General features: G+C 47.4%; 1 protein-coding gene across 1 annotated transcript in view; it reads left to right on the forward strand.

The window, feature by feature from the left end:
* EIF4H (eukaryotic translation initiation factor 4H) overlaps nt 1-13423 on the forward strand; it is a 27024-nt gene extending 13601 nt beyond the window's left edge. The window contains exons 2-6 of the mRNA XM_006746111.3: nt 4159-4346; nt 6368-6432; nt 6521-6617; nt 11008-11145; nt 11431-13423. Coding sequence (XP_006746174.1) covers nt 4159-4346; nt 6368-6432; nt 6521-6617; nt 11008-11145; nt 11431-11570 — 628 coding nt within the window. The 3' untranslated portion in view covers nt 11571-13423. The remainder of the gene's footprint in view (nt 1-4158; nt 4347-6367; nt 6433-6520; nt 6618-11007; nt 11146-11430) is intronic.
* The last annotated feature ends 3704 nt before the right edge of the window (nt 13424-17127 follow it).

Consider the following 17127-nt stretch of genomic DNA (forward strand, 5'->3'; position numbering starts at 1 on the left):
GAACGCTCAGTTTGTTTCTCAGAGTCCGTAGTCTCTCATGGTTCGTCTCCCCCTCCGATTTCCCCCCCTTCATTTATCCCTTCCTACTATTCTCTTTTTTTTTTTTTTTTTAAGATTTTATTTATTCATTTGACAGATCGAGACAGTGAGAGGGAATACAAGCAGGGGGAGTGGGAGAGGGAGAAGCAGGCCTCTGGTCAAGCGGGGAGCCGGATGTGGGGCTCGATCCCAGGACCCTGGGATCATGACCTGAGCCGAAGGCAGACGCTTAACAACTGAACCACCCAGGTGCTCCCCCCCTCTTTTTTAACATATAATGTATTTGTTTCAGAGGTACAGGTATGTGATTCATCAGTCTTACACAATTCACAGCACTCACCATAGCACATACCCTGCCCAGTGTCTATCACCCAGCCACCCCATCCCTCCCACCCCCACCACTCCAGCAACCCTCAGTTTGTTTCCCGAGATTAAAAATTCCTCATATCAGTGAGATCATATGATACACGTCTTTCTCTGACTTATTTCGCTTAGCATAATACCCTGTAGTTCCATCCACGTCGTTGCAAATGGCAAGATTTGGGGGGTTTTTTTGATGGCTGCATAATATTCCATTGTATATATATACACCACATCTTCTTTATCCATTCATCTGTTGATGGACATCTTGGCTCTTTCCATAGTTTGGCTATTAGGGACATTGCTGCTATAAACATTGGGGTGCACGTACCCCTTCGGATCACTACATTTGTATCTTTGGGCTAAATACCCAGTAGTGCAATTGCTGGGTCGTATGGTAGCTCTATTTTCAACTTTCTGAGGACCTCCATACTGTTTTCCAGAGTGGCTGCACCAGCTTGCATTCCCACCAACAGTGTAGGAGGGTTCCCCTTTCTCCGCATCCTCACCAACATTTGTTGTTTCTGGACTTGTTAATTTTAGCCATTCTGACTGGTGTGAGGTGGTATCTCATTGAGGTTTTGATTTGGATTTCCCTGATGCTGAGTGATGTTGAACACTTTTTCATGTGTCTGTTGGCCATTTGGATGTTTCTTTAGAAAAACGTCTGTTCATGTTTTCTGCCCATTTCTTGATTGGATTATTTGTTCTTTGGGTGTTGAGTTTGATAAGTTCTTCATAGATTCTGGATACTAGCCCTTTATCTGATATGTCATTTGCAAATATCTTCTCCCATTCTGTCAGTTGTCTTTTGGTTTTCTTGACTGTTTCCTTTGCTGTGCAAAAGCTTTTTATCTTGATGAAGTCCCAATAGTTCATTTTTGCCCTTGCTTCCTGGAAGGAGAATTCTGAGTCACTAAACTTAAAAAAATACAGCCATCTAAGAATTAGGTCATGATTTGGTTCTTCTGCTAAAAATGTGTCTTAAAGAATGATATTTATCCCAGGAAAGATGGGGAATCTCTTTCATGATATTTCTAGCAAAATATGGATCAAGAGTTAAGTTACTTTCTGTGACGTGTATTGATGCTTGCCCTGCAAAAAGGACGACTTTGAGCAGATCTTTGTTGTGAGGAGACTCCTTTAAAATGAGTTTTAAATGTCTCCATAAAAAGAAGCACCACCTCCCTCTTTTGAATTTATTTTCTTCCTGTGTTCTGCAAACACTGTGCACATTTTCAGATCCACAGTGGACACTTTAGAGTCACAAGGTTCATGTTTGCTTTATCTTTAGGGGTGCCTGCACCCACGTCCTTTATGCTGAACCCTCTGGGCCACTCCTAAGAACAGGGCCATTCCAACCGCGGTACAGTTACCACTCCTCAGAAATCGAAGGCTGGTGAAGTGATAGCTGTACATGCCATATTCAAAGTTCTCCATCTGCTTTTTCTTTCATAGCTGTTTGTTCCAGGATCAAAGGTGACATGTGGCATTGGTTGTCGTGTTTCATTGGTCCCCCCTGCCTTTTTTGTCTTCCGTGATTTTTTTTAAAGATTTTATTTATTTTTTATTTGACAGAGAGAGAGAGAGAGCAAGAGAGGGAACACAAGCAGGGGGAGTGGAGGAGGGAGAAGCAGGCTTCCCGCCGAGCAGGGAGCCCGATGCGGGGCTCGATCCCAGGACCCCGGGATCATGACCTGAGCCGAAGGCAGACACTTAACAACTGAGCCACCCAGGCACCCCTGTCTTTCGTGATTTTTTTTTCTTTTTAAAGATTTTATTTATTTGACAGAGAGAGATAGCGAGAGCAGGAACAGAAGCAGGGGGAGTGGGAGAGGGAGAAGCAGGCTTCCTGCCGAGCAGGGAGCCCGATGTGGGACTCGATCCCGGGACCCCGGGATCATGACCTGAGCCGAAGGCAGACACTTAACGACTGAGCCACCCAGGTGCCCTCTTTCATGATTTTTTGATACGTTTGAAGAATCCGTGCCAAAACACAAGGCACATGGTGTGAGTTTGTCAGTTACCTGGTTAACATGGTGACTGCTGGGTCCATTGATGAGCCTTGCCTGAAACAGCCCCTGCTTCTTTGATGGGTACAGAGTAGTGATTTTCTTTCTTTCTTTTAAGATTTATTATTTGAGAGTGAGTGAGCACAAGAAAGGGGGAGGGCGGAGGGCGAGGGACAAGCAGACTCACCACTGAGCGCAGAGCCTGCTGCAGGGCTCGATCCCAGGACCCTGAGATCACTACCGTAGCCGAAGTCAGACACTTAACCGACTGAACCAACCAGGCGCCCCAAGAGTAGTGATTTTCTACTTAATATGATCCCTTCTACATTTATTAGTTGACATTCTTATTAATGTAAAGAAGAGCACCCCTTCCCATTCATTCATTTTAATAGACTATTTTTTAGAGCAATTTTAAGTTCACAGCAAAATTGATCAGAAAATAGTTCCCAGGGTCGCCTGGGTGGCTCAGTTGCTTGAGTCTCCGACACTTGGTTTCCCCTCGGGTCATGATCTCAGGGTCAGGAGATCGAGCCCTGCAGGGAGTCTCTTTCTCCTCTTCTTCTCTCTCCCCCTCCCCCCCTCGCTAGATCTCGCTCGCTCTCTCAAATAAATAAATAAATAGTCTGGGGGGGGGAATTCAGTTCCTGTATTCGCCCTGCCTTCTGTCTCACACACACACAGCACAGGTGGCCCTGCTGTGAGCACGCTCGCCAGAGGAGTCCGTTTGTTACAGTCCCTGAACCTACACTGACAGTGTCTTGGTATTACACGTTCTGTGGATTTTGACAAATATATAATGGCCCCAAATTATTTCTTAATTATCTCTAAAACATTTTGAGCCTCGATTGTAAGTGTGATGATACTGGTAATTGTTACTCCACCCATGTGTACTGTGTGTCAGTGTATTAGGCGCCTTCTCAGTAGCTCAAGCTCTGTGTTTATTAACCCAGCTTTACAAATAAATAAAGCTTAGAGAAATTGGGTCACTCCTCAAGGTCGTATGGTGGAGTAAGTTTGCAGCTGAGCTGGAATTCAAACCAGAACCTCTACATATTAGCAATGAGATGTGGTAGAGTCAAGGTCCTGCCTTTGCCACTTTTGAGCCCCGTAACCGTAGACACATAACCACCTCTTGTTACCCGGGAGGACTTGGCATTGTGGTTTAAGTGGATTTGTAATACGCATTTGAGGACAGGTGAAGTTGTGCATGGGCAGTGATGGAGAGTAGTACGTACATAGCACTTGCTGTACAAAATCTAAAATTTTTATTAGAGCATTCGTATTAGCAAGAAGCAGGTGTGTTATGAATGGGTTAACTTCAGCAGCTTTAGAAGGCCTTCCTGAATACAGTGTGCTAACTCTGGGTAGTCCATTTTGGCATGTATGAGGATGACCAGGCATGAGGGGGAGGGTGTTTGTTAAGGTTTTAGGATATAAACATTTTGCAGATACGGAGTCTACGTAAATAGGTAACCAGCTGTACAGGGAGGGTATGTTCTGTTTGGATTTGAGTTGCAAGGGAAATGTATGTTTACATCGATTCTGTGTTTCCGTGGACATTTCTGTCACCAAAAAATAGGCACCCTACCCTGGTCATGAATGATATTTTAGAATACTCTTGATAATTTCCAGATGTTATCATACATTCAAGTGGAGTAACACTTGGGTGGTGTGGCTGAGCGGAAGACATTTTCCTCGTCTCTGCTCTAGGGCGAGTAGACTTAAATCCTGTCTGTTTCCCCTCCAGGTCCCGCGGCAGTGCTGGTGGCCATGGTTCCCGCAGCCAGAAGGAGCTGCCCACAGAGCCCCCCTACACGGCATATGTAGGAAATCTACCTTTTAATACAGTTCAGGGCGACATAGATGCTATCTTTAAGGATCTCAGCATACGGAGTGTACGGCTAGTCAGAGACAAAGACACAGACAAATTCAAAGGTGAGTTTGGGAGGATTCTTACTGCGTATTATTGTAGAGGGAGGGTCGAAACCGAAATGGTAGGGAACCAGAAGGCTCCAGTTACGAAAGTGTTTTAAATATTTGTCTGTCCCAAGTAGCTGAAATAAACATGGCCCTTTCACCCATAGGCTTTCGGTTCTACTTGGGGGAAAATGTTTTACACATGATCTGATTTGTAGAAGTATGCAGTATAAATATGCCCAAGTCAGTCTGCTGTTTGCCTGACCCATCTATCCTGTCTGTGCCAGTCAGGGAGTTCCCTGGGAGAGAAATGAACAGATAAAACGGAGGACTTTGCAGGTGCATTTCACCTTGGCCCAACTCCTGGCATTTTTCTTTGTTTTCCTGTAATCTAGGTATTTGTATAGAATTCAGAAGAGAACCTAATACATATTGTCACTAAATCTTGGTGACTTTAGAGTGTGTGGGGGAGAGGATTGGCTCAAATTTCAGATAAAGTTAGTGTCTGTAGATTAGTCTCTTTAGGGCACTTGAGCAGGGAAGCCTAAGAAAGAAGAATCCTGCCAGCATTATCTCCTGGCTTTCAAGATTCCCTGAGGGGAAGTGTGCTCCCTTTCTGAGGGCATGGTGCAAGGTACAAGAGCATTTGGTTTACATTATTTATCCCGAAGCACATCCAGGAAAAGTACAGAGTGACGTCCGGTGAGGAGAGGTATGAGAAGCCGAGGTTTCGCTCATCTGAACAGTTCTGTGTATAGGTGGTACTTTTCTCACTGTGAAAGTTTTTTGGCTTTAGAACCTGAAGCCTTGTTATAATAAGTGCCCAAACAATGAAAACAAACATATCCGTTCAGCTTGTGAAAGTAAGGCCCACCCAGTGTCCCTGCTTGAGGCACCAGGAGTTCCAGGCTTCAGGGGAAATTGGGGGGGTGGGGCAGCCTTTGGGCTGAGTCCGTAGAAGCAAGTTTTAATTTATCTCCTAGAGGGTCATCCTCAGTTTCGGCAGCTCTGAAGGGTGAGGTGGGTGAGTGGGCTTTTGTTGGCCTCTTTGAACCTGCAGGGTGGTTTCCTCAAATACTCTAGACATTGAATCCGCTTAGTGGGGAAGGTGGGGGCTTTCCAGCCAAGCAGTGCGTTCTTTTTGTAAGTAGTTGGTGAGCACATGGTGAACAGGACAAGTTTGGACCCAAGCCTTCGGAGCACTTGCGGTCTAGTGGGCTTTGAAGGTGAAGTGTAATCACCACACAGGATGGGGATATGCGGGGTGGAAGGGTGTAATACAGGGTGCAGTGTAAGCATATCTGGGCAGGGGGAGTGCTTAACCCAGATTTGGTCTCCAGGCGGCAAGGAGGGGGTGTGGAAAGAGTGTTGGAGGTAGAGGGAGAAGCTAACGCAGAGGTTCGAGGTGAGAGAAGGTGTGGTTTCCTCTGCCTCTGGAATGTTCTCCTGTTTGCAAGCCTGTGTCAGAATCCAGCATCAGGGACACAGGTTGTCGGTAACATGTGCTTGGGCCTAGGCTATTTGTCTTTTAATTAGCCTCCCAAGGAGGATGCTCTTGTTACTGAGGGTGTATTTTTTAGCTTTATAAAGCAGATTTTATACCAACTACCTGAGTAGTAAGTAGTAGGCACCTTCAGCCGGTTCCTTCAAAGCATGTTTGGTACTGAATTTGAAATCTGTGTCTTAAAGCCCCAGTTGGGTTATATTAAAGTTATTCAAAAGTCAGAACTAACAGCTCTTCGCAATGACCCAGAAAAGGTTTTAATATTATGGTTAAAACTCATAAAAAAGAAAGCTTTATAAAAACACAGCTGCCAAATATTTCAATACCTGTTTGGCACATTCTGACAGAGTATAATTGAGAGGAAGGAATGCCAGTCAGGTCTTTTCTATTTATCACAAAATACAGTCTGTCTTTTAGGCTCTACTAGTCTACTGTCCCCTAGATGCAACAAGAGTGGGAAAATGGACCAGACAGGGATCCCACCGTGTCTTAACCCAGAATTCCTTGAGGAAATTGGGGTTTGTTTCTCTTACAGGATTCTGCTATGTAGAATTTGATGAGGTGGATTCACTTAAGGAAGCCTTGACATACGATGGTGCAGTAAGTATCTTCAGGTTTTCTGTGTCATGTTAGAAGTTGAGATGTTTTTTTCTTGCCAATACTTACACTATTTTCCCCTTATCATTAGCTGTTGGGTGATCGGTCACTTCGTGTGGACATTGCAGAAGGCAGAAAACAAGATAAAGGTGGCTTTGGATTCAGGAAAGGTGGACCAGATGACAGAGGTGATTGGTTCTTCTAAAACTGAACATAAAATTTGCTGTACACCCACTAATTACAACTCTTCGAAGGTTATTAGTAGAACTGTCTCACAGGTCTGATAGGTTTTTGTGAGCTTTTAAAACACATGTAAAAATCTTGAGAGAGAATGGATAGTGCTTCTGTAAGCCTGGGGTTTTTTTGTTTGGTTTGGGGGTTTTTTTGTTTTGTTTTTTCTATTGGCAGCAAGAACTCTTAACGATTCCTGTGAACTTCTCATGAGTTGTCCATCTTTCCAATGAATTTTTCCATGTTTGTGCAGCAAGGTAATGGTACGACCTCAACTTTATCTTTTTTGTGTATCCTCAGGAATGGGTGGCCCTGGAGAATCTAGAGGTGGATGGGATTCCCGGGATGACTTCAATTCCGGTATCAGCATTTAAATATTGCCACTTAACCTTTTTCAGTGGCCTTGGTGCTGTTGTCCGTTTGTTGTGAGTAGCCTGGCCGGACCGCTCCTTTAGCTCATTGCACAGATGAAACTGTCCTGGAAGGTCCCCAGGCATGCACCAAGCCTCTGTTGGGACCTGAGTGTTTGGGGTAGGACTTGAGGGGCTCCCTACTGTGGGCAAGGTAGGCTCATCCACCGTCTTGTCTTACCTTGCCTCGGCCTGCAGTTCTCATCTGGGCCTTGAGCTCAGGAATCCCCTTGGCGGCGCTGGTGTGCACGGTACACGTGGAAGCACTGCTACTTCTAGAAATAGGTGGAGGTTTTGGAAGCTTACAAAAGCCTCGTCACTGTGGTTCTTGGTGGCTCCCTCTTGCATGGTTGAAGTCCTGGTGACCAGGGTTTCTTTCTTTCTTTCTTTCTTTTTTTTTAAAGATTTTCCTTATTTATTTGACAGAGAGAAACGCAGCAAGGGAGGGAACACAGGCAGGGGGAGTGGGAGAGGGAGAAGCAGGCTTCCCGCCGAGCAGGGAGCCCGATTCGGGGCTCGATCCCGGGACCCTGGGATCATGACCTGAGCCGAAGGCAGACGCTCAACGACTGAGCCACCCAGGCGCCCCCCAGGGTTTCTTTCTTGAAGGGCATGGAACTCCTATCCCTTCATGGTGGACATGATGCACTTTACTGTTCCTTTTCTTAACTGACCAAGGCAGCCTGTCAGGTGCCTCCCTGTCTCACCTCGGGGGTCAGTTTGCATGTCAGGCCTCTGCTTTGAAGGGTTGATCTCCTAAACAGTTCTTAAACTCTTTACGTTGTTTTTTTGTTGTTGTTTCGTTTGGGTTTTTTGTTGTTGTTTTTTAAGTAAAAGTAGTTCATATATGTTACAAAAATGGCCATTGTAACAGAAAGGTAAAACCATGAAAAACAAGTCTGTTATCTTTCCTATGAACTCTGCACTCTCCTCCATATTGTATAAGACGATACCATCAGCAGCCCCACCCACCCTGTCCCCCTCCCCCCATCAAACCAAACTCAGCATAAAGTATTTGGTAAGTATGGGAAGTAGGACAAGCTGTTGTAGACCAAAATTCTTAAAAACTCTTTTCAGTACTATTTAGCTAAACAGATGACTGCTTATGTCTGTTGAATAACTCAGTTCCTTAGAGTCCTATAGCCAATCAGAAATGAGCTTATTCATAAAAGTACAGTATGATCCAGTAAACCTGTAATTTTATGTATAAGCTGGTCTCTGATTGAAACATGCAACAGATGTCTTCTCAGAGTCAGTCCAGGTGCAGCTGTTAGCGGCCTGAGGAGTGGCGGTCTCGGACCTGCCAGTTTTGAATTCCCGGTACTGGAGGAATGGCCCTTGAGCTTACAGCTCTGGAAATGTGGAAGTAACCTGAGGAGCGGTTGCCTTACTTGGGCTTTTACTCTCCGGAGCTGAGCACACAGCCAGAGGCTCCCTCGACTCCTGCCAGTTCCGGTGTCCCCTGCAGGATTTTGGTGGTTTCTAAAATCACAAGTGCCCACGTGGTGGGGTTAATGCCTATATACATTATTTGTGAAAATAGATCTTTTTTGCTTTTTAAAAGAATGATGCTATTCTTAAAGTGATACACGCTCGTTATAAAAAAAAAGGCTCAAGCAGTAACAAAAAATACAAAGAAAGCAAATAAAGTCCCACCACCAGAAGTAGCCTGTGTTTGTTAAACTAAACTTTGTGAAAAAATGACCAAAAAAACAAAAAACCTTAGAAGGTTCTCATGAATGCTGTGCCTCCTAAAAAGTCTCAGACCTTGCTTTTCCCTCATCATCTTCCCCTGCTCCGCTCATAAGAGATTTCGCAATGAGGTTGTCACTTGCTATTAATGTGCACTGTTTTTTTCCTCCACCAAACTCTGCGTCGTGCACCTGGACAGGGCAGCAGCTGTGTTTATCTGCCTTGTCAGTGTGAGTGTGAGCTGGTCTATGTTACACACTGGTAGCAAGAATTATTCGCTTGGGGAAGTAACTTCTATACCCACATGGAAAAGTACACTTCTTAGTTTATTGGGGGAAAATGTCAGGTTAAATGTTTGAATACCAGTTAAGCTCATTTAACTAACGGTGTGGGCTCTGGTTCAAAAGATTCTGTAAAGAACCTTACACCCGACTGTATGCCTCCCAGTGTGTTTTCCCCAACTGTGTGCTTCTCTTGGCCTGGATCTTTTTGAAATTGTTTTCATTAACTTGTTTTGTTAAAATCGGTATTGTCCAGCTCCATTTCTGAGCTGGGTTTCAGATAACTTGATCTCTTCCCAAATTCTTTGGCCACCCTTGAAGAACAGAAAAATACCACCCTTGCAAACAGAGCGCATTCTCCATATTCAAGGGAGTTAAGTTTAAAAGCACTGAGAACACCAGATGAGCAGACACCACAAACCATTGCTCCTAGGGGGAAACAGCAAGGTCAGAGTCTTGTGAGTCTCTGGTCACGTTTTTGTCAGCCGATCAGTACATACCTTCTTGGGTGGATTTCTGTTCTAAAGACACTATTTCATGTATACTGTTGATTCAGCTGACCGGAAACTCAGGGCCAACCGCACTAGACCCGGATGGAGCTTAACTAATGCGCGTTTCCTGGATAAGGTACAGGACCGCCTTGCACTTAGGAAGACCTGGCGACTCTTCAGTGCTCCGTTCTGGGGCCATTTTAAACAGTGCAGTCGCCAAGGAAAAGCACAAAAGCAAAAAACCTGGCACCTAATAGATTGAAAAGACACTCAGTCTGAGCTGAAACAAGAAGCTGAGTGTTGCTTCGTTCAACCTTAGCTGCAAAACACGCATGTCAGGCGACTCCCGTCTTCCGCTGCTCTGTGAATGTCTGGAAAAGCAGATGTGCTAAAAGTACTGATTTTAGGGTCACGTAGAGATGCTGGCGAGTAGACAAAATTGGCAGATAGGAAATCTGTGAGTAATGGGGGTCAGACCACATATAAAGTATTCCGCGGGCTCGGGATTCTTCTTAAAGATAGATTCCTCTGGAGCTTTGAGCGATGGCACCATCCTTGGAGTAAAAGTAGCCAGCCACCTTTGGGGGCTGAGAGGGGGCAGGCTCATTTGTTTGACTACAATTTTATTTCTTAAATTTTTTCTAAGAGTAAACTCTCACTTCAGTGGTCTGTACTGTTAAAAGGCTTGAACCCCCTCTAAATGGAAGTCTTTTCAGTGAAATACAAAACTAAAAAAAACTTAAGGTTCTTAAATTAAAGCCTATGGAGAAAGTCATCTTCACCACCCAGACGAGCATTGTCACACTCTTCAGCACTCGTGATGAGGCGCAGTTTACTCTGGTAACGGTTTTAGCAGGGACCCTAAGGAACGGGGAGAAAGCCCTTCCTCTCCTTCACAGTGGAAGAGGTGATGCGGGTTGGGGGTGAGGCGTGCCCCCTCACCCCCGAAGGGAGTGAGCCCAGCCACATACACACGGGTGCTTGACTCTTAGACCCACACCTGAGACCCAGCAGAGACACAGACGGGGGATGTCACCCAGAGGTGGCGTCGTGTTTTTATTTTGTCGTCATGTCTGGTTTTCTGTTAGGTTTTGCTGGAACTTTTCAATTTCAGGTTTATCCTTTTAATAATTAGAGGTTTATATTAGGAGATGGAATAAAATGGGCTTTGAGGATTTTTGTTTTGTTGTAAACAAGCCTTATTCTAGTCTTATGTAATGTTTTCCTCCTCCCTTTTTCTGCAAAGTTTAAACGGCTCATTTTATTTTTCTTTCCTAAGAAATGTTAAAAGTCTGTTATAACTGAGATTACCCAGCACATTCACATTGGACTCCTTGCAGTGCACTTGATTTTGCAAAAGCTTCCGATGTCGGACGAACTGAAGAATTTCAGATCAAACTGTCTACACCGGCTGCATGGTCAGCTTTGAGACAGTGGCTTAAAAAGTAATCCAGTGTCCTCTTCCTTCTTCAGGCTTCAGGGATGACTTCTTAGGAGGCAGGGGAGGGAGTCGCCCCGGTGACCGGCGAACAGGCCCCCCAATGGGGAGTCGGTTCAGAGATGGCCCTCCCCTTCGAGGGTCCAATATGGACTTCAGAGAACCAACAGAAGGTATGGCACTACTTTCTTACTGCAGGGTGTCCTGTCCTGGTCCGCCAGCTGTACCCACCCCCCATGCCTTCTCGTGCCCTGGACAGTGGCTGCTGTGGACCACCCCTTAGTCTTAACTAGGACGTTTACCTTTGTTAGAGTGTTTGGGGGTGGGGTAGGTCTTCGAGGCCGGCTTGCTAGTTAGAAAGCGGGCTGGGTTACAGGGGCCGCCATCAGTTTGGTCATTTCACCCGGATGGGGAAGGGGGTCCATTCTTTATAAACCACACTGGTTTTTCTCCCGCAGAGGAAAGAGCACAGAGGCCACGGCTCCAGCTGAAGCCTCGAACAGTTGCAACGCCCCTCAATCAAGTAGCCAATCCCAACTCTGCCATCTTCGGGGGAGCCAGGCCCAGAGAGGAAGTCGTTCAGAAGGAGCAAGAATGAGCTTGCGGTTGGGAGGGAATGGGGTGTGGGGGAGTTAGCGCGAGACCACAGCCTGGCCAGCCCCCTGGGCCGGTGGTCCTGCAGCCACCATTCCTGCGCCTGACCTTTGTCCTCCTTTCTTACAACGGAAACACAGAGCTTGTGAGCGCATGTCAGCAGTTAACAAGTGGTTTTTAGTACATTCTTGGCTTTGCTGAACCTATCTAGTGCCTGTCTCGTGCTTTTTTTTTTTTTTTCCCCTGCCACTCCTTCCCCTTTTTCCTTCTGTCCTTTCTCCTTCCTGCTCCTTGTTTCCTTCCAGTACATGAGTGTCTCCCGAGGGACAAAGGCAGCCACCTATGGGCGTTCTTTGGATGGAGGTGCTGCTCCATTTTTCTCCTTCGCTTTCTCTCTTTACTTTAGACGCACTGGCCAGACCCAGTTGTTTCTTTGATTTTTCTCAGCACTTCTCTTCCAACCTGCATGTTGAGTTCTCTATTGCTGTGGCTTCCAAGGGAGGGAAAAGAAGAAAGGGAGGGGCGGGAAGAAAATGGGAAAGAAGTCACAAATTGGATAGCATCTTGTTTTTATTCCACTGTGATCAACATACAGAATTTGAGGCACCTTGTTTTCAAAGCAAGGGTAAGATATCTGTTGATCCTTGCTGATTCCTTCCTGTCCCTATTTATAAGCAGCCCTGTCTCTGCTACCCCTGCCCCGAATGGATTATTCAAGCAGAAGAGGCTCTCATTTCAAACGTGGAACCCAAAAGAAGGGGGTAGTAGTGTGAAGTGTCGGAGAAGACCAGCGGAGCACACCACTGTGTTCACACCCACTAGTGTCGCTCTTTCAACACATCGCGCAGGCTGGTTCCCTCCTCCCTGGCCGTGGTAGAGGCACCTCTGGGCTGCTGGGTGCAGAAAGCCTCCGTCTGGTCTCCTGTCTGCCAGCCAGGGTGCTCTGGGGGGCACTGAAGGGCGGTGGTGGCAGAGCCGCGCCCAGACTGCCCCGACTGCGTGGACGCGGCCGCTCCCCCAGTCCCTGCCGTGTGTGGATCCCACATCTGTCCCTCGGGTTTATCTCTCTGTTCCTTGGTATGAGTAACAGTGAGCTACTGTGCTTCCCACCTTCCCTGGATTTTATAATGAAAATGGGCCTACAACCTGGCACTTTACTGTTTCGCTTGATGAATTGAGGATTTTACCGTGCAGAGCTGTCAGGGACCTCCAGATAGCTGGCAGGTGGCTGTCGGTCACTGGGTCTCCTCTTTGGGCAGAGCTGCTCATTGCCACACATCGCGATCGGCGCTTCCCCGGGGGCGGGGTGGGGGGGCTGCCGGGCCGAGCCTCCTGAGCTGGAACACCCGGGTGCGAACAACTTGGTTTTGCCGCGCTGCGCCCCACTCCGGGCGCAGAGGGGAGAGCCCCGTGCGTGGGGGGGTCTGCGGGGTGCGGCCCGGCCTGGGCAGGGCCGCATGCAGGGCCGTTGCTCGTCCCTGGCCGGCCTCCCCGGCTCTCTGTCCCAGGGTCTCAGCAGTTGCAGAACTCTGTCTCCTCTCCTTCCTTCCCCTGCTACCTCTGCTTCTGAAATAAGAACCATTTGTGTGACACCAGTACTTAACTTCAGAAAGACATGCATTATGTGGTTGTAACCAAACCTGATGCTTTCAGATGACCTACTTACATCTTCAGTGGGGGAAAGAGTAAGAACAGAACAAAGGCATCTAAACTTCTGGGCCATCCAGTTGACTTTTAAACGTAAGAATAGAATTCCAAACACTTCACACATTCAGCTATAGGACAGAAAGGAAATCTATGGATACGGTATTTTGTGAATGATCTTTTAAATAAAAGAAAACCTTACGTAATATTTAATGCTTGTCCTTATTTTTGAGTTCTTTTTTAGCTGCCCTCACTTGAAATTGTGCAATCTTAAAGTTGGGAAGCAGCACCCGAACCGCCCAGAAAGGCCTACAGCTGCAGTGAGACAAGCATCTTGCTTCTGGAACTTACAGGCCTCGTGAAATTATTTTCAGAGCCAGTGATGATTAGAAACAGCACGCTGGGGTCTTCCTGCCTTTTTTTCCTCTCGTTTCCTAAAAATGTGATTTTCTAAACAGACCTTGCGTACACAGGTGTGGGGCCATAGTGTTTGGGGTTTTTTTTGTTTTGTTTTGTTGTTTTTGACAGCGAGAGAGGGAACACAAGCAGGGGGAGTGGGAGAAGGAGAAGCAGGCTTCCTGTGGAGCAGGGAGCCTGATGCGGGGCTCGATCCCAGGACCCTGGGATCATGACCTGAGCCGAAGGCAGATGCTTAACGACTGAGCCACCCAGGCGCCCCGTGTTTGGGTTTTAAAGGCACTTTCCCCCTAGAATGAAAGGTGTGCGTGCTTTTAATAACTGCTTATTTTTAGCAGAAATCCAGGTGCTCTTGGGGACAGTGGCGGGTGCTCCTTCATGGCAAGCAGATCATGTGTTGTCGGGAGGCACTGCTGGGCAGTTCTGTGGCCCAGCAGACAAGGTGCAGGGCTTTGCCGTGTCTGGGAGAGGCCCAGCTGGCGGGGACGGTGGTGGCGGAGGACCTGGCACAGTGAGGGATTTGCTTACTGGGAGGTGAGCCTTGACTGCGGCTTACCCTGCAGGGGGAGGGTGGGGAGGGCAGGCGCTCTTCTGCTGAGAGCACGCATGGCTGTTCATTTGGACCGCTCCCCTACCGAGCCTGGAGGACAGGACTTGGTGCCTGCTGGTGTTTCCTTTAAGGGAGAGGGTCTGAGACCGAAAACTCTGCCCTACGTGGAGTCGGGCTGGTGGCCAGAGGCTTGAAGTCCAACTCAGTGAGGCTTCTTTTCAAAGGTCCCTTGGATCCCACCTTTGAAGGACCTGTGGCGTGTTCAGACCCTTGGAGGGGTCATCTGGGTCTCCAGAGGTTTCTCGGGATTGAAACGCCACTCTTGCTCGGCTGTCTTCCTCCCTCTCCCTGCACGTCTTTCCTTGGGCCGTAGTGTTTGTGCAATGCTAAATATTACAGAAGGCATCCTAATACCTGCCTCCCATCATAAGTAACTGAATTAAGAGAGGAGAGCACATCTTTGCCCAGATAAGCGCCTAAATAAATAGGTTCATTTTCCTAAAAGTTTGCACCCACTATGAATGTTCCAGAGATAGGTTTAGATAGTTGATGCCTGGTTTCTGGGTTTTTTTGTCCCTGCTATTCTTGAACTGCCTTCAGAGAAACCAAATCTAATGGAGTGCCAAATGGGGCCCTTTTAATACGGGGCTCAGGTTTCTTTTCTTTTTTTTTTTAAGGGGCTCAGGTTTCTGAGAATGTTTTTACCTCGGAGCCCATCTTGTCAGGGGCCAGATTGTCTCTCCAGGTTCCAGGAGAGGAGAAGTTTGCACAGCCAACTTCCAGAAGCCGGGGTTTCCCATCCTGACCGAAATAGCTTTGTTTCTTCAGGGAGGTCTTAGGAGGAGGCAGAAAGGAAGAGGTCAGGAGGAGTGCGTTTGGGTCACGGAGGAGGGTGCTGGGATTGTTGCCTGGCCTCCGCGCTCAAGTCAGGATCTCTAAGGAATGGCCTGGCTTTCTGGTTGAAGGAGGTTACTTGGTCGAGCAATTTGTTGAGAACAGGAAGAGCCAGTTACCAGCAGCCTATAAAGCAGTTCCTGCTTGAGACTTACTAGAAACAGCATCTCTTTGCCATGTGGGCAGTGAGATGGCGCTCTGCGGCCCCTAGGGGTTCTTGCATCTGCTTGTTTCTTTATATTAAGTAAACTCTACGCCCAACCAGGGGCTCGAACTTACGACCCTGGGATCAAGAATCGCACGTTCCACTAAGTGAGCCAGCCAGGCGCCCCCGTTCGTTTCTTTAAAGCTTTATTTACTATTGGCTCTTTTCACGAGGAGTACTTTAAATACTCCGTTGTTTCCCTCTGTCCTCTTCTCAGATTCCGCCCGGCTGCTGGGGTCACGCAGGGCCACTAGCCCGTGCAAGGTCTGTTCTCCGAGTGATACCGGCAGTGGGACCTGCTAGGCCCAGTGCTGTGCGTGGGGCTCCTTGGTCTCGCAGAGGATGGGCCAGGCGGTCCGTGCCAGCCACCAGCCACTACTCCATGCTTGCCCCGCGGAGTTCTCACCAGCGCTCTTTCTGGGAAGTCAGGAGGGGAGGCGGACAGGGTGTCCCATCCCGGGCCTTGTAAGCGATCCTCGGTGTGTCCGAGGTGGCTGTCTTGCCCTATGCTCCCCAGACCCGGTTTGCCCCGCATGCAGGGCCATGAAACAGCCCCTGGCTGCAGGGAGACCGCGTGGCTGGTAGTTTGGTTGGGCAGGGCTCCTGGTGCTTCCCTTGCCTGGCCGCGTCTGCCCTTTGGGTGAGCGCTTTGCTCTGTCTCTTGTGTGTTCCTGGCCAATCTTTAACAACCGCGGTGAGAGGTTTGATGCTTACATGAGGTTCAGAGGCTTCTAAATCCACACATCATAGAGGCAGTTTTTTGCCATGAACATGAACCGAAATAATGTACTTAACTATAACCTACTACTAATCTCATCCCCCCTCTGTAACCCCCCTGTAGGTGTAAAATACCAAATATACAAATAAAAGCACACGATTCCACAATGGCGGGCTCTTTGGTATTCCGTTTGAGCCCTACAGAGAGCTGTTTCCTGTACCTGTTCTTTTGTTGACTGTCAGAAGCAAGGTAAACGTTCATAAAATCATTAGTGGCCCAGAAGCTTATCTTTCTGAATGGGATGGGGAGGGAGAGAAATGAGAGAAGCTTTTCAGGTAGCCCGGGGATTCTGTAAATAACACCAAGATGCCTTGGAATTGGTAGAGGTCTTGCTCATGTGCATTAGGCTCTTGAAATTAAGAGTGCACTCACTAGATCCTTTTTTTAAGTACTCTATCAAAATGAGGATGAAGAATGATATTCTGCCTCACTAGCAGTCCTGGCTAGCACAAGATCACAAAGAGAAAAAAATAACTACCGCACGCCCGTTCAAATGGCAGACATCACGACCCAACAGACCAGTTGCTAGAGAGTTTGTGGGTCTTGTGTCTTACAGAGGAGCGTGTAAGTGGGAACTACACTTGGGGACTTAACTTGAAAATGGCATGTGTCCATGTTCTGTAGCCCAGTGGTTCCCCTCCTGGGTACGTGCCCCAGAGAAAGAACATTCACAAGAGCAGCAAAAGCTGTATTCGGATGACGGAATGAGCCAAAAGCACACGGCATTGGATCACAACGCAGTAGATGGAAAATAAGCCCAAGTGCTGACAGACAGCATGGTACTTTTATTAAATACAAAACACTTTAGAAATCTACATACACGTAGAGGACAAAGCAAAAGAAGCAGGTCCTGAGGTTGGGGGAGGCAGAAAGATGAGGATACTCTGGGTTCCTTTGGGTAGTGAGTTCACAACCAAGAATAAATGTTAGAACCGGCTGGGGAGGGAGGGGGTGGAAAGGAGGCTCATTTACACCTTAAGACATGGGGGTGGCAGATGACATATGCGGGCTCCAGGGGCTTCTAGAATGTCGTACACACTTCTCCAGGTGATTTTTCTGAAGGGAATGCATAG

Source organism: Leptonychotes weddellii, chromosome 5, assembly GCF_054177405.1.
Source record: "Leptonychotes weddellii isolate Sample4059 chromosome 5, ASM5417740v2, whole genome shotgun sequence".
In the NCBI taxonomy this organism is placed as follows: domain Eukaryota; kingdom Metazoa; phylum Chordata; class Mammalia; order Carnivora; family Phocidae; genus Leptonychotes; species Leptonychotes weddellii.